At 41.5% G+C, this 27,893-nt stretch overlaps 1 protein-coding gene across 1 annotated transcript in view; it reads left to right on the top strand.

Moving 5' to 3' along the window:
• Positions 1–1,371: 1,371 nt before the first annotated feature.
• Positions 1,372–27,893, top strand: part of LOC145415741 (sodium/glucose cotransporter 4-like) — a 120,163-nt gene continuing 93,641 nt past the window's right edge. The window contains exon 1 of the mRNA XM_080284973.1: positions 1,372–1,525. Within this exon, the coding sequence (XP_080141099.1) occupies positions 1,406–1,525 (120 nt within the window). The 5' untranslated portion in view covers positions 1,372–1,405. The remainder of the gene's footprint in view (positions 1,526–27,893) is intronic.

Genomic DNA, 27,893 nt, shown 5'->3' with positions numbered 1-27,893 from the left:
GAGCAACTGCTCAGTGAGACTGCATCAAGGCCTATTGCCCACAAAATACGTCAACGCCAACCCCAACTGTATGGGCACGTGGACCGCATTCCTGAGGCTGATCCTGCTCACAGGGTGATCTCTGAACAAGCTAACCCAGGGTGGAGGAGTCCAAGGGGAAGGCCACTTAACTCATGGCTGGAGCAGGTCGATCACTCCTGTCGAGGGGAAAAAATCGTTGCCTGGAGGGTCGTACAGAGAAACCCATGTGGATGGGGTCGGAGTGTGAGTGAGGCTTTTGCTTCTTCTTGATTGATTGACATACAAAACTCTCTCTCTCTCTCTCTCTCTCTCTCTCTCTCTCTCTCTTTGCTGACAGCTTAGGGGAATACGACACAACTGAAAAAAATGGTTACTCAGGACCTCCAGGACTTCCTCCCCTCCACACACACACACACACACACACACACACACACACACACACACACACACACACACACTCACTTCCTCTGGTTACGCGTGTAGTTTCCTATGTACGTCACTCTACTAGCTAACCTTCATGCGCTTCCTATGTACGTCACTCTACTAGCTAACCTTCATGCGCTCCCAGCCTTCCTGTGGTTACTAGAGTGTACTCAATCCAGGAAACATCAATGCCTTTCCTGATAGTGATCCAACCACCTTCCATTCATACTATTACACTAATCACATCTTCACCCATCTCACCTTGTTTAATAATAATAATAATAATAGAAAACTGATAGGAATAAAACAGTTGCAACATTATTGTTCACTTAAAAATGATGTTCCATATTCTCAAATGAGAGTATTCATTAATTTCCAAAGCGAACATCCCTCCCAGATTAGTTTTCTCCGATGAAGGCGTTAAAGGTAAAAAGTTGTTTACTTGGCGATTTGGTAGTCTTCTGAATGATTTCTGCTCTCCTGAGCTGGCAATCCTCGACAGGTGACTCGTAAGCTCCTGCTGTTGCGGACCCATGCTTCAGGAAACCAGTCACTATCTGAGATGAGCCAAGGAGTGGCTGGAACCTTTGTCAGAGTTGCCAGGGATGTGTTCACGCACAGTAGATTTGAACCAGTTGCGAGAAAAATTTGAAATGTGGATTTCTTCTAAATTTTCACATACAACAACTACTAAACATTATGCCGTAATACGGGAAATACTATTAGGGGGAAGGCTAGATATGGATGAAAATAGGTGGTGAGAGTAAACGAGCTACTTCAGGCTATTTTTTTCTAGCGAGAGCCGAGAGGGCGAGTTTTGTACCTGTGGAGATGGCAACACTTCTCCCTACCTGGCTGCGAGAGACTCGAGAGGTGTGCGAGTCCGTCCAGTCAGTGTCACTTTAGAGGTGGTGGGAGTTACGTGCGTTTTTATGCCGCTCCCGATATTGAGTCGGTGAACATGGTGGAGGAAACGACTGTGGATTCGATCCTGCTGGAGGAGGAGGGGTCGAAATTAGACTGGCCAGACATTGTAGTTATTGTGCTGTACTTCATATTCGTCTTGGCCGTTGGATTATTCGTGAGTAACTTATATTATACCGAATACTGAGCGACATCAACGAATGCAAGTAGCCTACATACTTCACAACAATGTTGAAATAAACACAGTAAATTGCCAAAAATAATTTCCTAACACGCTTGGGGTGTCAAGGGTGCCACTAAACTTTAAGCGAAAGTTACACACACACACACACACACACCACGACGAAGGGTTAATATTAATTTGACGTTCGTTAGATCGAATCTCTAACCATGTCCAATATATATACAACTTTCTAATTTTCTGGGATGTAAAGATGATCCAAGGCCTACGAGAGGGGGAAGGGACGACTGGGGACAATCCCCTGGGCCGCTGGGCCGTGGCCCAAGGGATTGCCCGCGCCCTCGAAGATAGCGTTAAAATTGAATAAAATATAATAGTGTAGTTCACTCTCTACTGACCCATTGGATTTCTAAAGAAATTGCATAAAAGGAAGTAGGAATAGTTATATCTAAACACATTAAGTTACGTATGGCAATTACAGTACAGTGTTGCGTATTGCTGTATGTCATACCGAAGGGGCCAAGGGATATAAAGAGTCTCTGACCTGCCGTCTTCTTCTATTTTAACCTCTTATAGAATTAGCAATCAGAAATACATATATACATAATCAAATACTCGATATACTATATTGAGTATTTGTATATATTTGGTATGTGATACCTGAAGCTATTAACACCAGCTCCACTGCCAATTCGTTTGAATCTGGAAGAGATTTATGGACTGTGGTCCAGCTTACCAGAGGATACAATACGGACTCGATCAGCTGATGTTCCCATTTTCTCTTATTAAAAGATTTCCCACAACCGACAGACAAATAAATTAATGTGCCATGACATTGGTAAAGGAGCACTATAGGCATTAGGTAAATTTGAAATATAATGTATTCAGCACAGTTTTCAGAAGGGAAGGGAGGCCCATTGCCGATAATGTGGCCCCGTATGTCACTCACTGAGCTCTATAATATGAAGAGGCTATCTCCGCAGCGAGCGTGTAACTTTGGCCGCCATATTGAAATACCAGCACTCGTCGCCTCCGCCATGGAAATGCAACTGGATCACTGTTCATAACTTGCTGTTTCTGTTTCGCTGTTGCTTACATAAGCTAAGCAGTGGGCCATGGCTTTCAAAAGGCGTGGGTGTCGGGTGTAGTGCATAAACAACATCAGGGCCTCCTTGGGTCCCTGGCGGCTATTACACAAACTACGTGGTGCTACCCATGAGCACAGTGTAAAGACTTTAGCAGTCTTCTGATTGGTGGTGGTGTCCCCAGGAACTCGCTTTGCAGATCTCTTGCATACTGTTGCGAGCTGAAATGCCTTTTACAGACACGGCCAGTAGGAGAAACCTTGTTATTCCGTCCACACAAATGTAGGCTATCCACTTTTGCCTGTTGATTTTGTCATTTGGCACGCGAAAGCGTCTCAGAAACTTGCCATCAGATGTCTTCCCTGAACACCCAAACACACTGCACATCGTGAAAAGTATTGTAACTTGATGAAATTTATAAAATAAAGCAGAGTATGCGTCACAAATGGCTGGTAACAACACACTCTTGTCCTGCTCCTGTGAGCGAGACAGCTATCCAAGTGACGTCACGGGTCAAGGCCACCAGTCATAGATGACCTACGCAAAACCGACTTTATTTTGGTCCAGAGATGAGCACACTGTCTGAGTCTCTACACTGTGCCCATGAGAAAGCCTCTCCATACTGCAGAGTTCAGTGGCATCACTCGATATTACTGCCGCGTAAACAAAATAGCTAAGTGCATGGGTAACATATTACATTTTCCGAAAATTTTGCTTCCCTTTATGAGCCGCCATTAGACATGGTAAATAGTTCGCCAATGAAATGTGTATTTTCTGTTGATTTTCGGTGCTAAGTTGCTTTCATTTATTTTGCAAATTTTGATTACTGGACAATGATTTCGATGCGTGTTCTTTATACGGGTCTCTCTCTCTCTCTCTCTCTCTCTGAAGTGCACAGATTGGCATATCCCATCAAACACATACTTGGCACCTGTAAGTTAGCTTAGGCAGGATACAGGCTAAAATTGTAATCTGCAACTACAGTATTTTGTAGCTGCACGTGTAACTATTGCGTATGCTACAGTATTGTTACGTCCCCTTCCCACACTGCTACAGGTTCCAACAGCAGTAGTTCAGTACAGGAAGGACGTTGCCCAGTGAGTTGTTCTTCCTATGGTTAGCTTTTCTGTGTACAGCACACAAGCTTAGCTCAGGCGTTGTAAATAAACAGTGGCTTCCTAATAAACTGTCTTTATTTTCCAGATAATTACACTTAATGCTTGCCAACTTCATTTCACTGTTTTCACAAGTACCGGAGCTATACAGTCTTCACAGAACTACACTCAAAGTGAACTGAAAACTGACAAACTGCTCTAATCTCTTCCCCATCCTTATATAATCTCCCTGTGTACTAGAATCATCTATTAGGTTCTTAGGAAAGCAACAGTTGCCAACTCGGAGACTTCCAAAATACCCAGAGTTTTCTTACACTACGTAGCACTCTAAATTCTTTTAGCATACGGACTGAAATAAAACTACATAAATTGACATTCACATATATAAAACATCATAGAGAAAAAGAGCACAAAAATTAATGTAAAACTTACAAAACAACTACGTTCACAAACAGCAAGATAACTGGCAACTGTAACACGTAACCGAAGTACGAGAATCATCGGGAATACTCCAGCACTACCTAACTAGCAAATCCCGCTTCTCAGCAGTATGCTTTCCGAAATACGGAAATCACGCATACACATGCAAACATGCTCCAACCAACAGGCAAACGTTTTTCATGCATGCTTTGGTCGGGATCGTTGCACTGTACTGTAATCAGCCTCCCATGACAAAAGGCTTTTATCCAGTCATTTCAGCTGGCCATTTAACTGCTGTCACAACACACCAACTAATTTCCGAATACCACATCTGTTCAGTGCATGCCATATCCTCTTGCCCCATCTCTTAGCGTTGTAACTAATTCGAAATATCATCTTTGTTTACATCTTACTCCATCTAACAGCTTTATAAATAATTTCGGAATACCATCTATGTTCACAGCATACCTCATCCTCTTAGTTCATCTCTCAGCGTTGTAAGCTATAATTTTGGAATACGAGCTCTGTTTAGTGCAAACACCATCCTCTTCCTCCATCTCCTGGTGTAGTAACAACATCTGGGATACCATCTATGTTCTGGGAATACCACATCCTCTTGCACGATCACAGCTTTGTAATTAATTTCGAAATACACTCTGTTCACTGCAAAGCCTACTGCATTCTCTTGCTCCATCTCGCAGCGACGTAACTAATTTCGGAATACCATCTCTCTTTACTATGTAGCACATCCTCTTGCTCATTCTCTTAGCATTGTAACTAATTCGGAATACCATCTCTGTTTGCATCTTGCTCTATCTCATAGCGTTGTAACAGATTTCGGAACACCATCTCAGTTCATTGCATATCACATCGTCTTGCTCCACATCCAAACGTTGTAGTTAACTGTATTTCGGTATACCACCCCTTTTCAGTGCATACCACATCCTCTTGCTTCATCTCTCAGCGCTGGAACTAATTCGGAATACCATCAGTGTTCAGCTCTTGCTCCATTTCATAGAGCTGTAACAAATTTAGAAATACCAACTCTGTTCATTGCATGCCCCATCCTCTTGTTCCATTTCTTAAAAGGTAAAGTAAGGTTAGGAGCAGACGCCATGAGGCGCTTAGCCGGGGTCGTCCCCATAACATAGGCCTTTGAGCCTGTGGCGGGTTATTCGCTTTATATCGTGGGATTCAAGGCCATTGCATCATCCAAGTCACCACATTTACCACATCTTCTTGTTCCGTCTCTTAGCATTGTAATTAATTTATGAATACCATCTCTGTTCACTGCATACCACATCCTCTTGCTCTGTCTACTGTATTAACATTGTTTTGCTCTATGATAGCCTTCTCTTTGATGCAAGAAATTGGCTTTCATTGTTAGCTGAGATTGAGATTTTGAAACTGAGGGTCCTGAGAATTGTTCAAGTGTCCGTCGTCACAACTTCTTTACTGGTCTCTCACTTGTTCCCAACATGTTTTGTGCTTGACGCCGTTGATATCAGTAATGATTTCAGTCTGTTATCCTATGGACGAGGTAGTTAGCTCCAGTTCTCAGATGTAGTGAGGAAGAGGAAATATGATAATAATATTGCAGATTTGGTGCATGATATATTACTTTAGTTGCTGTACAAAGGCAAATACTTGGCGAATTGAGTAGTTAATAGCCTGTTACCGTAATTTGCCTTAACTGTGTTATGGTGAACACAGACTAGGAAAGCATTAGCAGGGAGGTAGGGTGAAGGAGTCACTGAACATGCAGGTTCTGTGTGTGTGTGTGTGTGTGTGTGTGTGTGAGTCCTTTCACAGGATGGGCACATAACGTCGTTGTTTATATTTTTTCCTTTGTTTGTCTATCCTGCCTGTATGTATTGCGTTTAAATAGGAAAATTGTAATCCTAGAATGATTCTACGTGACGATCTATATGCGAGTCCTAGCCTGAATTTACACCTGTAGGTTGAAAAAATTCCCCCAGAAAGTTTTAATCTGACTTTGTGTGGGCTAATATTGTTTGTATTCGGGTCACATTTCTGAAGTGTGTGTGTGTGTGTGTGTGTGTGTGTGTGTGTGTGTGTGTGTGTGTGTGTGTGTGTGTGTGTGTGTGTGTGCGTGCGTGTGCGCCCCCCCCCCCCCCGCGTGCGTGGTGTAACCTGTCTTGCTAGAGTAACCTTACATGCATACCTACCCTGTTTACTATGAGGTCAGTGGTAATGACCTTACAGAAAGCAGCGCATAGGCGAAATTTATGCAGAATGAAATCTCTCTCTCTCTCTCTCTCTCTCTCTCTCTCTCTCTCTCTCTCTCTCTCTCTCTCTCGAATTTAAGCTGTTGGAGGAATATCAGCTTTATTAACTTTTTTTTTTTTTTTTTCATTTTTGCCATCCAGACGATTTCATTCAGTTTGGAATTGACGTTTGGAGCAAGTGTACGAAAAATCTAACCTAACCTGAATATAATCATCTGCAGGTAGCAAAGAAAGAAAGAAAGAAAAGAAAAAGAAAAGGCTCACAGAAGGCAATGGTGAACTGTAGTGAAGGGGTTAACAGTGAGATACCAAACGAAGTATACGAAGGCTACAACATATCAATACGGCACAATAGATCAATGGTGTTATTTGCCATGCTGTCCTCGTTTATAGTGACAAGCAGGGTATTCTTCCCCCCCCCACCTCTCTCTCTCTCTCTCTCTCTCTCTCTCTCTCTCTCTCTCTCTCTCTCTCTCTCTCTCTCTCTCTCTCTCTCTTTCTCTATCTTTCTCTTGCTTTTCTATACTATACCATTTTTACTTTGACGCAGATGTTCATGCTTTTGCAGCTCATTTCCTGTTGATAAATGACAGGAAGACAGTGCTCCGACTTTACTTTTTTTTTTTTTAGTTATTCGTTATTAGCCTTATATTCTAGTGTTAGTCTATTGTAACAGCTCTGCATTCAAGATGAAGAGATGGCAATTTTGGACCAAGTTAGAGTAAAAAGAGTATAGCACGTTGTTTCTGTACATTCCTTTTCAAACTGGTGCGAATTAATATGTCGTGTCAAGGTTCCCAGGATGATAAAGGACACAAGTGGTTTAGTCATGGGTAGCATGGTGGTCAGGTGGGTTAAGGTTCTCCAGTCGGATGTGGTCCTTAAGAGTTTACATCCGAGGTGTAGTCGGGGTTTGTTGCTCACGTCATGCCACTCAGAGCAGAGCAGCTGGTCATTCGCCATAACGGTCTAAACTTTGAAGCAATAAAGTAATGAATGGTAGAATGAAAACAGTTTAAGAGTTAGTGTAATAACGTTGCTTTGTTCATTGATTTTTCTGTTGCGTGTTTAACGGATGATATAACGAGAATAGTATAAGATTTGGAGTACCGGTAGTTCATAGGCCTACTGCTCTGTTAATTGAATTTTCTGTTGCGGGTTCAACTGATTATATAATGAGAACAGTATACAGTTTAGGTTAATGATGCCCTGTTTATTTATTTATTTATTTTTTCTGTTGCGTATTTCATAGATATATGAATGAGAGCAGTTTAAGATTTAGGGTAACTGATGCTGCTCTGTTAGCTTTATTTTCAGATGCGTGTTTATTGAATGATAGAATGAGTGCAGTAGAAGATTTAAATTAATTAATGCTGTTGTATGCACTGAACCATATTTTCTGTTGCGTTTTTAATGGATGAAAGATTGATAGGAGTCAGATTATTGATGCTGCTCTATTCATTGTATTTTCTGTTACGTGTTTACTTGGGTCAAGAATGTGATGTCATTAAGAGCTGCCGAATTAAAACTCTGAAAACGACAATGTGGATTAAACCCCATACGTGACGATATGCAGTAATTTCTGAAGCATGTGGTGATGATAGAACATGTCTGACCTGTCAGTGTCGTTCTTAACCACACTCTATATTGTAGGATAGAAAGTAATCTCTACTAAGAATTATTGGTGTTTCATAAATGAGCTCCAGAAATTACGAGTTGGCTCAATCGGTAGAGAGTTGGACTGCAGTCCTAACGGACCCGGGTTCAAATCCCGCTGGGGCAGGGAGCAGTTTAAGGATTTGAATTTCATAATTATCAGACTTTACTGATCTACCAGAAAACCGCCGACATGTCGTAAAAATACCCCAGCTAATACCGATACACCAGTCCTGTATGAGACAGCCCTAGCATGTATTCAATATGGACGGTGGGTGTTAGCGCCGAAGTGGTGACATGTAGAGGTGTACAGTACGTAGGAGGACTACTGGGCCTTGAAAGCAGGGTTTGAAGCCTATGCCCAGAGTCGGTCACATTAAAATAAAAAAAATAAAAAAATGCGCCGTTAAGTCATTAGCGGGCAGTAAATTTTCAGTGGCCGTATGCTCAATCCAGTACATCCATTCATGAATTTAAAATTTTATTCTTGCCACATTTAGACGATTTTTTTCAGCACAGGTACAGGAATCAGGCCGTAAAGATCTAATCAGGGCCGGATCCAACACTGAAAATGGGAGGGGGTGGGGGGTGGTTCCTAGCGGAAGTAACGCAAGTTTGAATTCATACTGACACATTACCATATTCTCAAAAATTTATTACCAAATACTTCGTTTCACTGAAATAATTCACTGAAAACATTTACATAGGCTATTTATCGCACAGTTTGCTAAGAACGTTGTTGTTTTATTACAAATATTAATTGATCTGCCAGAAATGGGGGAGGGGGGCGGATGCCTCCACGACCTCTAAAAACGTGCCTACTAATGGAGATGGTTTTAACCTCGTCATTATATCGTCTGCAGCAGCCACTGCAAGTCCACTACTGAATAAAGGTCTTCCCCAGTCTTCTCCACGAATTCCTTGACTGAGACAGTCTTATATATATATATATATATATATATATATATGTCCAGGTGCTTGAGGATGCGAAAGTGGATGTATGTGGAATAACTGAAACAAAATGGAGAGGAGAAAGTGTGAGAGAATGGGAGTATGGATGGGGTATATGTGCAGGAGTAGATGAGAATGAGAGGGCAAAGGAAGGAGTGTGTATAGTTGTGAGTAAAAGATGGAAGAAGAGCATAAGACAGTATGGATCAGTTGGGTCAAGGATTGTGTGGGTAAAGTTGAAAGTTGGAATACAAATGTGGGCGATTGTGTGTGTGTATGCGCCAACGCAAGATCGTGCTAGAAGAGTGAGAGAAGAGTTCTGGACAAATGTGGAAGTGTGCATGGAAAAGTTTGGAAGGAATGAGAGAGTGTTTTTGATCGGTGATATGAATGGTAAAGTTGGTAATGTGAAGGTGGATGGAATAGTTGGTGAGTGGGGTGTGCCTGCTGAGATAGATGAGAATGGGAGTGCGTTAGTGGACATCTGTGCTGGGAGGGGTTGGTAATAGCCAATACCCTCTTCAGGCATAAAATGATCCACAGGTATACATGGCGAGTGATGAGAAGGGTGGGTGGTGAACTGAATGAAAGGAAGGCAATGATTGATTATGTGTGTGTGGATGAAAGGATGCGAAGATGTATATTGGATGCAAGAGTTTATAGAGGTTGGGGGAGTGGCCTTTCTGACCACTACTTGGTGGTGGCCAGAATTGGGATGCAAGTAAGATGGAGGAATAGAAGAAGGGAAAGACGAGAGGAAGGAGTAGTTGCAAGGAGAGTGGAAAGGTTACAAGAGGATGAGAAAAAGGCAGAGTATAAGAGAGAAGTGGAGGAACGATTGGGCAAATATGAATTGGAGCAGATGGGAGACGTGGAAGGTGTGTGTAAGATATTTACAGAAGAAATATGTGCAGCATGTGATGTGGTGTGTGGAAGGAAGAGAAGACGGAGGGGGGTGCAAGGAACAGCGTGGTGGACTGAAGAGGTGAAACAGGCTGTGGCACAAAAGAAGAAAGCATACAATGAATGGATGAGAAATAGGGGCGTGGAAGAAGTTGAGAGGCAGAAGAGAGAGTTATATGTGGAAAGGAAGAGAGAGGTGAAAAGATTAGTAAGAGAGAGTAAGAAGAGAGTGGATCAGGAATTTGGAAGGAATTTGAGTGTAAAGTGGAGGGACTGTAAGAAAATGTTCTGGAGAGAAGTGAAAAGAGTAAGACAGGGTGGAAGTGAAGTTAGCAGGGGAGTGAAAGATAAACATGGTAGATTACTAGTGGAGAAGGGAGAAAAAGTGAGCAGATGGAGAGAACACTTTAAGGAATTGTTGAACGTAGAGGATGGAAGTAATGCGAGTATAAGTGGCTGGGGAATGGCTGGGAGAAGGAGGGAGGTGAGAAGACAGGTAGAAATCAGTAGGATAGAGGTTGTGGAAGCAATGAAGAAAGTTAAATCGGGGAAAGCCCCAGGAATTGATGGAGTGTGTGGTGAGATGCTGAAGCATGGGGGAGAGATAGTAGTAGAATGGATGTGGAAGATGTGCAGATTGGCCTGGGAGGAAGGTAGAGTCCCGGAGGATTGGAAGTCAGGTATAATTATTCCCTTGTACAAAGGAAAAGGGGAAAAAGAAGTGTGTGGTAATCATAGGGGCATTTGTCTTCTTAGTATAATAGGAAAAGTGTATGGTAGGATACTTATAGACAGAGTTAGAGAAAGAACAGAGAAATTAGTTGGAGAAGAACAGGGAGGCTTTAGGAAGGGAAGAGGTTGTGTAGATCAGATATTCATTCTTAGATCTTTAGTGGAAAAGTTTCTAGAGAAGGGAAAGAAGTTGTATGCGGCTTTCATGGATTTGGAGAAAGCATATGACAGGGTGGATAGACAAGGATTGTGGAAAGTGTTAAGAATATATGGAGTAGATGGGAAGTTGTTGAATGCTGTGAAGAGTATGTATGATGGTGCTAAGGCTGCAGTGCGTGTGGATGGTGAACTAAGTGAATTTTTCTCTTTGAAAGTTGGTTTGAAACAGGGATGTGTCATGTCTCCATGGTTGTTCAATCTGTACATGGATGGGGTAATAAAAGAGGTACAAGGTAGGGTAGTGGATGTTGGAGTGGCCCTGGTGAGAGAGGATAGTGTTTGGAAACTCCCTGTACTGTTGTTTGCAGATGATACTGTGTTGTTGAGTGAAGATGAAGGGGAGCTGCAAGGCTTGGTGGATGAGTTTGAGAGAGTGTGTAAGAAACGGAACCTAAAGGTGAATGTAGGGAAGAGTAAAGTGATGGTCTTTGAGAGAGGTGAAGTCAGTAAATGTATAGCGAGGTTGGATGGTGAGGAATTGGAAAATGTGAGTACGTTTAAGTATTTGGGTAGTGTGATGAGTAAGGATGGAGGTTTGGAGGGTGAAGTGCTTGAAAGGGTACAGCAGGGAAGAAAGGTTGCTGGTTCCTTGAAAGCAGTGATAAGAAACAGGGAAGTGAGCATGGAAGTAAAAAAGTTACTACATGACAGTATTGTGATACCAACTCTAACGTACGGAAGTGAAGCTTGGACGTTGTTGGAAGGACACAAGTCAAGAGTGAGAGCAGTGGAAATGAGTTATTTAAGAGGAGCTTGTGGAGTCACGTGGAGAGACAGGCTGACGAATGAGGATATAAAGGAGCGTTGTGGTGTTGATGTGGATGTGATAGGAATCGTTGTGAGGAACACACTGAGGTGGTTTGGCCATGTGGAGAGGATGGAGGGTGAAAGACTGACGAAGAGAGTGTATGTGAGTGAGGTGGAGGGTGGAAGAGGGAGGGGGAGACCGAGGATGAGATGGAGGGATGGGGTGGAGAGGTATATGAGAGAGGGGGGTGTGAGTTTGGAGCAGGGTAGTGAAATGGCGGGGGACAGGGCGACTTGGAGGCGATTTGTTTGTGGCCACCCCAAACGGGATTGAGGCGTCTGGCAATAGATATATATATATATATATATATATATATATATATATATATATATATATATATATATATATATATATATATATATATATATATATATATATATATATATATATATTATATAATCATCATCATCGTCCTCTGATAATTTTACTCACCTTGTGATGGATTTTTCGAACTGGAGGGGTTGGATATAGCTTTCATGAACGCCTTTACTGCCTAAGTGCTATCCTAAACTGAAATGGGGAATTAGCAAGGCCAAAACAAAATGACGTAGTTACTCTGGTGGAAGTGGCTTAGCGCACAGTTGTGTGGAAACACTGCCTCCTTATGGTTGAGCGCGCGCGCGCGCGCGCACGCACACACACACACACACACACACACACACACACACACACACACACACACACACACACACACACACACACACACACACACACACACACACACACACACACACACACACACACACACACACACACACACACACACACACACACACACACACATATTCTATCTGTGTGTGTGTGTGTGTGTGTGTGTGTGTGTGTGTGTGTGTCTCTCTCTCTCTCTCTCTCTCTCTCTTTCCAAATTTAAATCGCCAAAATAATTGGTAAAGGCTAACCTATTGCTATTAATAATGATAATTATACTACTACTACTACTACTACTACTACTACTACTAATTATTATTATTATTATTATTATTATTATTATTATTATTATTATAATCTCCCCAGAAAAAGTATGCTCGAAGAACAGAATAAGACGGGACCAAAACATTCAGACTCAGTCCCGTGAAACTCCAATTAAAGAATACACACACACACACACACACAGGATATAGGGTGCGTGTTCTAGGAGGTCGGCCGTGGTGTGCAACTTACTTCTTCTGGTTGATGACTAACGCAGCTACAGGATAGGCTGGCCTGATGTCTACATAATTATATCCTTAGCCCCGAATCACGCCACTCAATTCACCCTAATCTGACATTGACATTGCACCATCTTGAATGTGCTGTTGTTATTGTAATGGACTAACTGTAAATTATGGTGCTAGTCGCGAAGAATGCGCTGTTGTAATATTGGACAAATTATAGAGTATGGTGCTTGTTCATTATAAAATGCTATGGAAGGGATATAAAGCTGTAGCGTTGCATTATCTTATTTCTATACTGGGCTACGTGAAATAAGCCGCAGAAAGAGAGAAGAGACGAGAAAAGAATTAAGAGGAGAGAGAGAGAGAGAGAGAGAGAGAGAGAGCATGTCTGGGCCAAGATAAAGTGAAAAGAGTTTAACATACGGTCAGTTGCCTCTCCTAACCAAGATTTTTTTGCAGCAGGAAGAAGATATAAAAAGAGTAAGTAGTGGTTTTGTTCTTAAAAACAAAATATTTTTACGAAAAGCAGTTAATTAAATCTGTTACTGAATGCAGGCTCATGGTGTAAGATATGTGACGTATTAATGAAGGAAGAACATGGTATATGAAGAGTGAGTAGGCTTTTCTTATTCTTCCTGCAAAACTAATCCAAGTTAGGACACGCGATTGATCTTAGATTTGTTAGTGAATCCATGCCCAGGACGTAAAATATCTTTCTTTTTTTTTTCAGCAGAAAGAACAAGATTGATAGGAATAGTCAGCTCTTTTCTTCCCGTGTTCTTCCCGTAGAAAGCTAATATTAGTAGCTGGTACGATCTTCTTTCTCTCGTAATATTTGTCGCTGAAGGAAGAACAGGAGACATGAGATACCCCGCACTTATCTTGCACTTACTTTCTCTTGTCCTTCATAGGGAAAAATGTCTTCGTTACCCAGTGACAGGCACTCATCATCATCATCATCATCATCATCATCATCACCATTCAGACCTCCTTCTCGTGAATCTGATCCCTTTCTTATATGCCGGATTGTCGTTGACATTGCAGAATTATTTGCCTGTCTTTCTAATCCATTTGTTTTGAATATTATGCACTTCTTTTGTCTTGTGTGATATAGCCTACTGTTTATATATTTTTTAATATGCTTTACCATAGCTTGTATCAATAGGACACAAGAGGATGTGAAGAGGGTATTTGACAATTTGTATCGCTGAGGAAGAGGCGTTACGAAATATCGTAAGTTGATAAGTAAGTGTTGTGACCTATTTACCCATTCTTAGCTATGACGGCTTATTCACTTTATTCTTCTTAGACAGATATATTCACCTAAGGAAGACCTCACAGTGAAGTCTGTTCATTTTAACTCTGCGAGAAGATATTCATACGCTGAATAAAATTTCTTGATCTTGGCTGGACGAAAATAAGAATACGTGATAGTAATGAAGATGTTAAAATGATAGCTTTTTGTGTAGACCTGTACGGTACTTCCCGAGTTTGCTGTTCAGCTGCTTTCGACTTTGATTAGATAGCCTAAATTGGTAGAAAAAAAATAGAACAGATTTAGAGAAATGCCTGGTAGCTCAAAGCTGATTTCTCTGTAATAAAACTCGCCTCTTGTCTTCTAGGTACGCCGGTCTATCGTGGTTATTTGTATGTATTTTCCCGGATCCATCACCTCTTGCAGGGTGGGTGGGGCGAAGGTGACTCGACAGATCACCAAACATAACTATTCCTAATTAATATCTAAGGTCTCAAGATGATATTGACCCTTTCTCCCATTGCACATCTCTTTCCATCAACTATTCTTCCATCTTCTTCAACCAGTTTGTCCTTATTTTACTTCTGTGCATAACTATTCCACCAACGCTGCGGTATGCGAATGATTAGTGTTGCCAGCTACGAAGTTGCTGGACTGTTAGTGCAAGGGCTCGAATTCCAGGGCTGGTAGGTAAAATGAGTACGGCACGGTACTGTTCTTTGGGTTATACCTGGGGGAGGTAGTTGTAGTAACCTGGTGATTCAATGGCCATGTATCCAAGGACAGTAAATAATTAATCCACCACAGGCTCAAAGGACTAAGAGATGACAATGAACACCGTGCCTAAACGCATCATGGCATCTGCCCTCACCTTTACCCTACCTTTGTCACGAAGGCCATATTCAAGGTTAATGTTCGGGGGAGGATAATTATTAGCTTGCAAGTTGCCTACCCCCTGGGGGTAGTTTTTTTTTTTTTTTTTTTTTTTTTTAAAGAATACTCCTCCAGTATCCCTGCTTGTCGTAAAAGGCGACTAAAGGGGTTGGCGGAGGGTTAGTGCCCCTCCCCGGAAAACAACTAACTAAAAAAACAAACAAGAAGCCTCGGACAAGGACTGACCAAACGATGACGACCCAGGACCGGACAAAGGACTTAGTAATGGGTACATGGAATGTAAGAGGAGCGAATGATGAGGTGAAAGAGAGAGAGATTGTCCAGGTGCTTGAGGGTGCGAAAGTGGATGTTTGTGGAATAACTGAAACAAAATGGAGAGGAGAAAGAGAGAGAGAATGGGAGTATGGATGGGGTATATGTGCAGGAGTAGGTGAGAATGAGAGGGCAAAGGAAGGAGTATGTATAGTTGTGAGTAAAAGATGGAAGAAGAGCATAAGACAGTATGGATCAGTTGGGTCAAGGATTGTGTGGGTAAAGTTGAAAGTTGGAATACAAATGTGGGCGATTGTGTGTGTATGCGCCAACTCAAGATCGTGCTAGAAGAGTGAGAGAAGAGTTCTGGACAAATGTAGAAGTGTGCATGGAAAAGTTTGGAAGGAATGAGAGAGTGTTTTTGATCGGTGATATGAATGGTAAAGTTGGGAATGTGAAGGTGGATGGAATAGTTGGTGAGTGGGGTGTGCCTGCTGAGATAGATGAGAATGGGAGTGCGTTAGTGGACATTTGTGCTGGGAGGGGGTTGGTGATAGCCAATACCCTCTTCAGGCATAAAATGATCCACAGATATACATGGCGAGTGATGAGAAGGGTGGATGGTGAACTGAATGAAAGGAAGGCAATTGTTGCTTATGTGCGTGTGGATGAAAGGATGCGAAGATGTGTAATGGATGCAAGAGCTTATAGAGGTTGGGGGAATGGACTTTCTGACCACTACTTGGTGGTGGCCAGAATTAGGATTCAAGTAAGATGGAGGAATAGAAGAAGGGAGAGATGAGAGGAAGGAGTAGTTGCAAGGAGAGTGGAAAGGTTACAAGAGGATGAGAAAAAGGCAGAGTATAAGAGAGAAATGGAGGAATGATTGGGCAAATATGAATTGGAGCAGATGGAGGACGTGGAAGGTGTGTGTAGGATATTTACAGAAGAAATATGTGCAGCATGTGATGTGGTGTGTGGAAGGAAGAGAAGACGGAGGGGGGTGCAAGGAACAGCGTGATGGACTGAAGAGGTGAGACAGGCTGTGGCACAAAAGAAGAAAGCATACAATGAATGGATGAGAAATAGGGGCGTGGAAGAAGTTGAGAGGCGGAAGAGAGAGTTATATGTAGAAAGAATGAGAGAGGTGAAAAGGTTAGTAAGAGAGAGTAAGAAGAGAGTGGATGAGGAATTTGAGTGTAAAGTGGAGGGACTGTAAGAAAATGTTCTGGAAAGAGGTGAAAAGAGTAAGACAGGGTGGACGTGAAGTTAGCAGGGAAGTGAAAGATAAAAATGATAGATTAATAGGGGAGAAGGGAGAAAAAGTGAGCAGATGGAGAGAACACTTTAAGGAATTGTTGAACATAGAGGATGGAAGTAATGCGAGTATAAGTGGCTGGGGAATGGCTAGAAGAAGGAGGGAGGTGAGAAGACAGGAAGAAATCAGTAGGATAGAAGTTGTGGAAGCAATGAAGAAAGTTAAATCGGGGAAAGCCCCAGGAATTGATGGAGTGTGTGGTGAAATGCTGAAGCATGGGGGAGAGATAGTAGTAGAATGGATGTGGAAGATGTGCAGATTGGCCTGGGAGGAAGGTAGAGTCTCGGAGGATTGGAAGTCAGGTATAATTATTCCCCTGTACAAAGGAAAAGGGGAAAAAGAAGTGTGTGGTAATCATAGGGGCATTTGTCTTCTTAGTATAATAGGAAAAGTATATGGTAGGATACTTATTGACAGAGTTAGAGAAAGAACAGAGAAATTAGTTGGAGAAGAACAGGGAAGCTTTAGGAAGGGAAGAGGTTGTGTAGATCAGATATTCATTCTTAGATCTTTAGTGGAAAAGTTTCAAGAGAAGGGAAAGAAGTTGTATGCGGCTTTCATGGATTTGGAGAAAGCATATGACAGGGTGGATAGACAAAGATTGTGGAAAGTGTTAAGAATATATGGAGTAGATGAGAAGTTGTTGAATGCTGTGAAGAGTATGTACGATGGTGCGAAGGCTGCAGTGCGTGTGGATGGTGAACTAAGTGAATTTTTCTCTTTGAAAGTTGGGTTGAAACAGGGATGTGTCATGTCTCCATGGTTGTTCAATCTGTACATGGATGGGGTAATAAAAGAGGTACAAGGTAGGGTAGTGGATGTTGGAGTGGCCCTGGTGAGAGAGGATAGTGTTTGGAAACTCCCTTTACTGTTGTTTGCAGATGATACTGTGTTGTTGAGTGAAGACGAAGGGGAGCTGCAAGGCTTGGTGGATGAGTTTGGGAGAGTGTGTAAGAAACGGAATCTAAAGGTGAATGTAGGGAAAAGTAAAGTGATGGTCTTTGAGAGAAGTGAAGTCAGTGAATGTACAGCGAGGTTGGATGGTGAGGAATTGGAAAATGTGAGTACGTTTAAGTACTTGGGTAGTGTGATGAGTAAGGATGGAGGTTTGGAGGGTGACGTGCTTGAAAGGGTACAGCAGGGAAGAAAGGTTGTTGGTTCTTTGAAAGCAGTGATAAGAAGCAGGGAAGTGAGCATGGAAGTGAAAAAGTTACTACATGACAGTATTGTGATACCAACTTTAACGTATGGAAGTGAAGCTTGGACGTTGTTGGAAGGACACATGTCAAGAGTGAGAGCAGTGGAAATGAGTTATTTAAGAGGAGCCTGTGGAGTCACATGGAGAGACAGGCTGACGAATGAGGATATAAAGGAGCGTTGTGGCGTGGATGTGGATGTGATAGGAAGCGTTATGAGGAACACAATGAGGTGGTTTGGCCATGTGGAGTGGATGGAGGGTGAAAGACTGACGAAGAGAGTGTATGTGAGTGAGGTGGAGGGTGGAAGAGGGAGGGGGAGGCCGAGGATGAGATGGAGGGATAGGGTGGAGAGGTATATGAGAGAGGGGGATGTGAGTTGAGAACAGGGCAGTGAAATGGCGGGGGACAGGGCGACTTGGAGGCGATTTGTTTGTGGCCACCCCAGACGGGATTGAGGCTTCTGGCAATAGATAGATAGATTGAAGTTGCCAAACTAGAGATGAGGTGGGGGTGGGGGGTTGCGACACGACAATAACCCAGATCCTCTCGCACCGCTCCTCCTTGTACGTAAATATGTGTGCAAGAACATACAGTACTATATAGTATAGAGAGGCAGGTTTAGCCTATTTTATTTTCCCCAGTCAGCTGTGTAAGGAGGAGGATCCTGTTTAGAAACTTATTGTGATTTCATGTCTGAAATGCGAGATACTGAGGGGATCCCCTCCCTCCTCTGAATGTGGCCCTGCACCTCACCCACTCATTCACACTCTTGCAGCCGAACGAATGCAAAGTACTTCTACGGTTCACAGCTTTTTACGGGTACCTTTGTATCGTACACCATATTCCATCACAGTAGCATTTCTGTTTGAAGTTGTTATTACTTTATAATAAATATACAAGTATTTGAATCAATGAATGTTAAGAAGGCCAGATTACCTTATGAATAAATGAACAAGGCGTTGACGTCATTTCCTTGAGACTTTCCTCCGACGTCATATCCGGTCTTCTCAAGAAACAATCTGGTATGCCCAGAGACACAACCTACCTGTAGTTGTGCTTTAGAGATCTCTGCGTTTATTTCACCCTTAGGGAATATCCGTTGCTTTTTTTCCTGATTCATAATATCAAAGAGCAGCATCTAGGGGCAGAAAAACATATTAAACACCTCTCAACTAGGGAAGGTTAGCCAGCACAGGGCAGTGAGAAAAGGGGGTAGTAGAATTTTAAACGAACTAGTATGAAAAACAGTACATAATTACCAGCAACTCAAGTGTGGAACGTCTTGACATATCTTTTTTCCTTTTTATTATTTGTTTATTTATTTTTTTTTTCCCAATGTCAAATACCGGTTTTGCAAAATCGTGGAACAGCTCATCTCTAAAGTCAGACTTATCTCTAAAGTAGCCTTGATTTTTATTATTCTTTTTAGGCCCCTTCAGTCCGATGATATAGCTATTCTTGTTACTTCCAGGTAATTTTACTTGACTTAGGGAGGCCTCTTGTAGTTAAGGAGTTGAAGATCAAAGTCTCTTCTGAGCCAAATAAAATCGTCCAGAGATAGCCTGATAAAAACAAATGTAATCGGATTGAACTGTAACAGATTTGACCATCGACAAGCTTTGAAGTGATTAGGCAGTTGATTTTTTTTTTTTTTTTCTTCAGCGCCTGCACCACGATCATGTATATGTGTTGTTTGGGTTTGATCTTGCTATCGCCTGATGATTTTGCTCAGTTTAAAAAAACAAACCCCTTGTTGTTAACGGAGACTATATACATTACCTCTTCAAAAAAAAAAAAAAAAAAAAAAAAAAAAAAAAAAGCGTTAAACCGAATTAAGTCGTCTAGCCAGAGATGACTGAATGAAGCGAAACGAACAAAGTGAATGCAGTCGATGATGATCTAATGCTATTGTGATTTTGGTTAGTTTTCGATTTCCCCTTAACTTATGACGTAGGCTATTTCATATTTCATTCTTGCTATCTCTCGACGATTTTATTTACTTAGGATAGACCTTCCGAACCAGTGGTTAGATTCAGCCGTCACAGACCCCGTCACTAATAGAAAGCTCTCAGAAGTTGAATAAAAGTTTAGTAACCGCAAGAATAAATAGATAAATAAATAAATAAAAAGATAAATAGATAAATAAATAAATAAATAAATAAATTAGAGGCTTTCCCAAGGAAGGGATCACACTAGTCGGGAGCCGATACACATCTAGCGCGACTCAGAATATGATCTTGACCTTTACCTACTTTCACCAATTTCGAACTCATAGGAGATTTTCGTCCCTACTACACACCTGTAAAATTTTGTGATGACATGTAGAGCGACTGCGAAGTTATCATGCTAACAGACACACAGACACACACACTGACACAAACTGAAAACAATACCAGCCTCGCAATCACGGCTGGTCATAAAAAAATGAATAAACGAGGTATACCTCCTGATTGGGTTAAGGAGTGAGGAAGTTTGAGATACGAGAGATTATGAAGTTTGAAGGCAGTAGCAACACGTGGGGCGTCATGTCACACGAGAGAGAGAGAGAGAGAGAGAGAGAGAGAGAGAGAGAGAGAGAGAGAGAGAGGAGGAAGTGAGGAATGCGAAGGATATGTTGTTTAGTCTATCTGTGACTGAGGGGTTTCCCGGTCAGAACAGCATAGGTTTGGTGCTGCATTGTTGATTCTGTGTGTGTGTGTGTGTGTGTGTGTGTGTGTGTGTGTGTGAGAGAGAGAGAGAGAGAGAGAGAGAGAACGTGAGAGTTAATATTTTAGCTCAATTATTCATTTACTATTGTTCAACTACCGCACCAGAAATGTTTAAAGTTTACACGAACATGAAATTAAGATTAGGCTTATGGTACAAGCGCTCGCTAGCTCGTCGTGCGCTCGCAAAGCACATTTTACTGGTTATCATCATCATCATCATCATCATCATCATCATCATCATCACCATCTTTATCATCATCATTATTATCACATTATCTTCATCATTATCATCATCATCACCATCTTTATTTTTATTATTAGTATTAGTATTATCATCATGATCATCATTTTTTTATTATTATTATTATTATTATTATTATTATTATTATTATTATTATTATTATTATTATCTTTTTGTATTATTATTATTATTATTTAAACTACAGCCAGACGGTTTTATTCAGCTACAGGAAGACCTGGGAGTGTAAATGAGTTATAGGCTGTGTTTATTCAGGACTTATTTAGGCTACAGGTCACTAAGGAAATTATAAGTAGCCTGTGTTAACCAACTAATTCTTGTCCAGCCCATCACTGTTGAAATGATGATAGTACCTGTATACATGTACTGTTGGTTGCAGTTGATACTGTATTAAGCGACGACGAAGGGGAACTGCAAGGCTTGGTGAATGAGTCTGGGAGAGTGTGTAAGAAACGGAATCTGAAGGTGAATGTAGGGAAGAATAAAGTTATGGTCTTCGAAAGAAGTGGACTCACTGAATGTACAGTGATTTGGACGATGAGGAAATGGAAATTGTGAGTGCACTGAAGCACTTGGGTAGTGTGATGAGTAAGGATGGGAGTTTGGAGAATGAAATGTTTGAAAAGGTACAACAAGGAAGAAAGGTTGCTGGTCCTTTGAAAGCAGTGCAAAGAAATGGAGAAGTAGGCATGGAGGTAAAAAAGTCGCTGCATGATAGTATTGTGATACCAACTCTAACATATGGAAGTGAAGCTTGGACCTTGTTGGAATGACACAAGTTAAGAGTGAGAGCAGTGGAAATGAGTTACTTGAGAGATGCATGTGGAGCTGCATGGAGAGACAAACTGACAAATGAGGAAGTGAAGGAACGTTGTGGTGTGGATGTGGATGTGATAGAAAGCGTTAGGAGGAATACAATGAGGTGTTTGGCCATGTGGAGAGGATGGAGAACGAGAGACTAACGAGGCGAATGTATGTGAGTGAGATGGAGGTGGGGAAGAGGGAAGGGGAGGTCGAGGATGAGATGGAGGGATGGAGTGGAACGGCATATGAGAGAGAGGGATGTGAGCTGGAAGGAGGGCAGTGAAATGGTAAGGGACAGGGCGACATGGAGGCGATTTGTCTGTGGCCACCCCTTACGGGATTAAGGTGTCTGGCAGTAGATAGATAGACAGACCTGTATAAGACTATCCACTGCAGCAGCTGAAAGAATGTTTGTTTGTTATATTACATTGGCAGACTAGTCTCTGATAAGTATATATGCGATGTCACGCAAGCATGTATTGTCTGCAGTCCCACACAAGCCCTGTTCTCTGATAATACAATCATCGCTTGATTATAATTCTCTCCGACAAGGAGAGGATGTTTTCACCCCTGTTTGTTTATTTGTTAGTTTGTTTGTGTGCTAGCAGGATTATTCAAATACGTAAAGAGACATTTGGACCAAATTTGATGGGTAGATAACCCATGTCCCAGGGAAAAGTCGACTAACTTTTAGGACGGATCCGAATCGTATTACAGATTCTGGATGCGGAAAACACTTTTTGCGAAACCCTAATCAGTGATGAAAAGCCCAAACCCATTATGAATAGTGACTTGGAAATTACGTTGCCCTTGTCAGAGAGATGCGCTCCATTGAATGTCCCTCTAGTTTCATCTAAATTTCTGTTCCTTTCACGTAGCTCAATGGCAGAACAAGAAAATGCTACGGCTCCACATCCCATCCATAGCACTTCCTTGTGACTAGCATCATATTCTAGTGTTAGTCTGTTGTTACACTTCTTCATTCAAGTTGGAGCGATGACAGTTTTAGGCCAAGTTAAAATGAAAAGAGTGTAGTATCATTATACACGATATGTTATGCTCTCTCCATCACTGCTGAAATTATGGCTGCAGTTTATACAGTCTTACTAAAATCGACAAGTGGTAGCAAGAATAATACAAGGCGTCATCGTACATAACTATAATTCGCTCACTTTCACTTGGCGGAGATTTTCGTTCTTTTGCAGCATCCGTAGCGCAGTGGTAAAGATAATACTACAGCCCTGCAACCATTCTCATGACACTTCCTCCTGACTAGCATAATATTTTAATGTTAATCTGTTGTTGCAGCTCAGCATTCAAATTGGAGAGATGACAGTTTTGCTCCTAGTTAAGGTGAACGGAGTATAGTTAACCTCTTGTATCCGGTGACGTGATTTGCAGTTCGTTGTTGCTATGGGATATTTAGTACGCTGAATGAATTTAAAAAAAAAAAAGTTGTATGAATCCCCTCCAGTTCTTGAGATGAAGGTGGCAAAATATAATAAACAAATAAGTAAATTATAAATGTAATCGTCATTGTAGTTAAGGAATTAATCCGTAAACTCGAGGACTTTTTTTTTTCCCCCTGCCAATTAACGATTACCTTTGAATTCGGCTTTCCTGTTGCAGGAGTTTATCCCCTTTAGTAGGAGGACGTCTTTTTTGTTTCCCTTCTTGTCTACAGGCATTTTATGCAGCTTAGGGGAGAACTTTCGAACAAGAAGTGTTGCATGTACTATTAATTAACCTTTTCACTACTAGCAGCAAAAAACAATAAAATATAAGAGACGTCTTCGGGCTAAAGAGGTTAATCTGTTTATTCCGGTGATTTTTTTCAGTCCTTGCTATTTCCAAACTATTTTATTTTATTCAGAAGAGCATTTTCGAACCGGCTGATAGATATTTATCCTCCACTAACCCACTGGTGCCTATGGTCCTTTAAAAAGGACGAAATTAGGCATTTTCAAATGCAATTACTGAGGGAACTCCAAGGTACGGGCCTGTGAGTTTCTCGACTACAGGCAGATAGTAGAGGGTGGTACGCTAAGTATCTTGTGGCAAAATCCCACACATAGGAACCTTAGGCACTAACGAGTTAACTCCTTTACTACAAGAGCTCTCCCTTCAAGCTGAATAAACCAGTAAGAGGCCTCATTGGACTGCATAAGTCAATGGAGTTTGTTTCTTACCCTTCCACTGCGGGAGGTTTCCACAGAGTTATGTAACATTTGTCTAGAATCAGCAAAGATAAAGCGCACACACACACACACACATACACACACACACACACACACACACACACACACACGTCGCTGAACTGAAGGGGTTACATTTGAGACCGCGAAGCATTTTTTTTTTTTTACTTTGGTATTAGAACACACGATGGAGGGAAAAGTAAAAGGAGTGTGACCTTTCAACCTGACTGCAGAGTGCGCTGTGCTAAATGAAATGTCCAGCCATTTCTTGCTCCTACAAATGTTATACATAATCGACACTCAGAAATTAGGGTCATAAAGACACATTCGCTCACACGTGGCTTAATTGATTTCGTAACACCTCCTCCTTGGCGAATTATTTGACCTGTTTCGCCATAATCTCTTCGTCTTGAGAACGTCTTTTACTTAATGACTTCGAATTCGGTTCTGCTTATGTTTGCATGTATGTAAACGAAGTATTTCATCAGCGCCTGAATCGATTCGGATCAAAATTGACATAACTTTTTGTGTGCCTCTGGGAAGAAATAATTTTATTTTGATCCAGGTCGATCAAAGGTAAAAGTCAGTGTTCAAGATCGGATTCGGAGGAGGCGTCGCTACGCCCTCTGATCGCCCTCTGTATTTTAATTCTGCTATCAAAACTATTGTATTCTGGTTAGGAGATATTTTCCAGACTGGAGGGGTTGTGTATAGACTGCGTTAATCTCTTCACTACGGCACTGGATCTTTTAAGGTGAATAAAATAGTTTGACATTATTTATAACAGAATGAAGGACATACTCGGGGCATCATCATTTTGTACGTACTGGTGCAAACTGTTAGCATTAACCCCTTGAGTACCTTGAGTCCGGATGACGTCCGTTTGAGTGTATTCTTGCTGCTACCAGGCAGTTTTACACATCGTTATAAAGATACCACATACTGAAGGGGTTTGTTAAGACAGTATCTGACCTCCCCAGTTCAAAATATCTAAGCTGAATAAAATTGTCAGGAGGTGACAAAAAAAAAAAAAAAAGAAAAAAAAAAGAAAAAAGAAAGAAAGAAAATCCTCTCGTGAGTCAAAAAGGTACAAATAACCAGTTTGAGAACGTTAACCCTCTAGCAGTCAGGACAACATATGCATTCTGTTTCTGTTTCAGTTAATGTCAAACAATTTTATTCAGCTGTGGGTGTGCATAGAAGCCTGAGTGTTATCGCTGTCATATTATCCCTCGCATGGTCGAGACAAGTCTGGTATTCTTTTCCAGCTAATACTGGACGATTTCATTTAGCTGAGTAAATATTGGTGCCTGAGAGTGTCAATACTGTGGCTATTAACCCTCACATCGTCGTGATAACACTAGTAGTTTATTTTTCAGTTTATTTTTGCTGTCGTCAGACTCATTTTACTTAGATTATGGGAGTACTTTGGAAGTGATGGGGTTAATGGAGACTTCCTAACCCAATAATTGGAGGGATCTCTTCTAAGTTGAATATAATTGTCCTCGTCGTCATCATCATCATGTCGTTGTCGTCGTTGTCATCGTCATCGTCGTCATTTTCCTCATGACTTCTTTTTTGTCATCATCATCATCATCATCATGATCTTTTTTCCCACCGAAGGATGATGAAAGTAGGATAGTACGAAGTGGTAGAACTATTAACAGCATCACTGGTGAAATCTACCACAGAATTATGTACTCTCGATTCGAACCCCATGAGTCCTAGCGTCACCTCACAGGTCTAACATTCTGAACATTCATATTTTACAAGATAAATGAACAAAATTAAAGTCTATTTTGATACGTAAATCCGGTAGCCCCCCCCCCCCCCCAAACACACACCTTCACCCACCCATACATAATGACTTCCGGCCTTCTGTTGTTCCACCATCCTGTCTTCCGTCTTTATTTTCATCCTCGATTATGTTACTCTCCACATTTTTTCCTCACTTCGCTTTTCGTATAAACTTCCACCCGTCTGTTTTTCTTCTCGGTGTTTATCCTTCCAGCCTTCCTTCCATCTTTGTATCGATCCACAATTTTCCTTTCTCCGTTGTTTGCCTGACCTTGCGTCCATATATCTCGGCGGTATTGTTTTTCCTGACGTCTTTGTGTCCATCTTCAGTTATGGTAAATCCACGCTTTTCCTCCCTTCGCTTTGTGTTTGCTTTTCCATCCCTCCGTTTCTGCTTTCGTTTTTACCATTCGTTCCATCTGTGTTTCTATCGTCATCTATAATACGGTCTTCAGTCATTTTCCGTGTATTCTTCCATCCATCCACCCATTTCTGTTCACACTTTTCTCCTTCCATTCGTCCTTCCATCCTTCTTTCCATTCTCTCTTCTTCATTACCCCATCAGGAGCGTCGGGATCCGGGGCTAGGGTTGTTAGTCCTGACACATCGCTTACCCTGTCTGGTATTATGTGAGCATTATACCCCAGCCATCCATCAGACATAAATCTTTATGGGATTCATATGGTTGGAGCTCCTTAGGCCATTAAATCACTAGGCATCCAGGACACCTTAATAAATGGTGTTTTGACCTATGAGAAACAGAGTGGCTTATCACTCGGGCTAGGATCACCTGAAGGTAGCCCTACAGTTTCATTTATGAAAGACAAAAGTCAGGAGTGGGAGAGGTGGAAATAAGTTATATGAGATGAACACGTGGAGTAACGTGGAGCGGATAACAGACAAATGAGAGAAGGAAGGCTCGTTGTGCTGTTAATAAGGATGTGCTGGAAAGCAAGAGAAGTACCTTGAGATGGCTTGAGATGATTTGGTCATGGAAGAGAGTATGTGGATAAGGTGGAGAGGGAGTTGGGAAAGGAAGGGCCTGAGGATGAGATGGAGGCATGGGTTGGAAAGGTATATGAGTGGGTGGGTGGGGGAGTGAATTGGAAAGAGGGCGGTCTGATGACGGATAACAGGGAGAAATGGAGGCGATTCGTTTGTGACCACCCCTTCCTGGATCATGGCGTCTGGCAACAGATGGATAGATAAACAGATATTGACAACTTTTCTTCTCTTATATCCATCCATTTCTGCTTTCGTTTTTACTTTACAATTTTCCTTTCCATATCTTTTTATTTTTTAATACATGAGCAGCATGTGCTTACTTTCTCCCTATTTGTTTTTATCTACTTGGAGAAAGTTCAGAAATAAACCATCATAAAGTGAAACTGGCAAACCTACGGTACAGAACCTACTTCAAAGGGTGTATTATCCCCGTCCTGCATTACCAGCCCATCTCTCCCTCTCCTCTCCACCCATCCTAGCTTTTTTTTTTTTTTTGTAACCCTTCCCTCCACACACACACACACACACACACACACACACACACACACACACACACACACACACACACACACACACACACATCAAGCTTCTGGATATAACTTTGAAGTAACCCCTTCAGCCAGAGAACATAATTTTATTTCTGCGCTCTCTTGGCGGTTTTTGTTCAACTTGGGGGACACTTTTCTCACTGAGAGAGAGAGAGAGAGAGAGAGTTGACTGAGTGGGGAGGTAGGGAAGCGGGAGTGGGGGAGGTAGGTTGTGCAGTGCCATGGCGCTGGGTTTGTGGACTGAGTAGGAAAAGGCAATGAGTAATGAATGGAGATACAGGAATATTTATGAATAAATGTTCACCCTTTTGTAATTAGATCTTTTTTTTTTTTGTTTACTTTTTTTAGTACTTGCTTCTCATACCAAATTCGTCCCTACTCACACGTCACATCTCACTTCCTTTAAGGTCAAAAAAAAAAAAAAAAAAAAAAAAGAGAACATCCAGGGTTTATTTCACTCAAATGTTCTTGTGCAGTTGTAGAACCGTATTAAGTATTTTTGCAATAAGAAATGTGTATGGCCCGTATCTCAGTCCTGTATGAATGCAACTGGTCAGTTTTGGAAGTGTTTTCTTCAGATCTGTATTACCATCTGCCTATGGCCTCCAGTCTTTTAAACGCAGTGTATCCAGCTTGCTTGAAATGAAGGAATCGTGATTAAGACTGCATTTTATTTAACTTTTCCCTGGAGAGGACGACTTTTAACAGGGTTTCATCGTTTGGTCCTTGTTTTCGTTCATAATATTTATCTGTGTCTGTCTGTTATAAATCTCTTGTTGTCAATAGACATAGATATATAGATATAGACTGATAGACAG

The sequence above is a fragment of the Coenobita brevimanus genome, chromosome 103, assembly GCF_032717465.1.
Source record: "Coenobita brevimanus isolate Jiangsu-jjx chromosome 103, ASM3271746v2, whole genome shotgun sequence".
Taxonomy (NCBI): Eukaryota; Metazoa; Arthropoda; class Malacostraca; order Decapoda; family Coenobitidae; genus Coenobita; species Coenobita brevimanus.
Note: the sequence above shows the minus strand (reverse complement) of the source record. Positions and strands in the feature narration are given on the sequence as shown.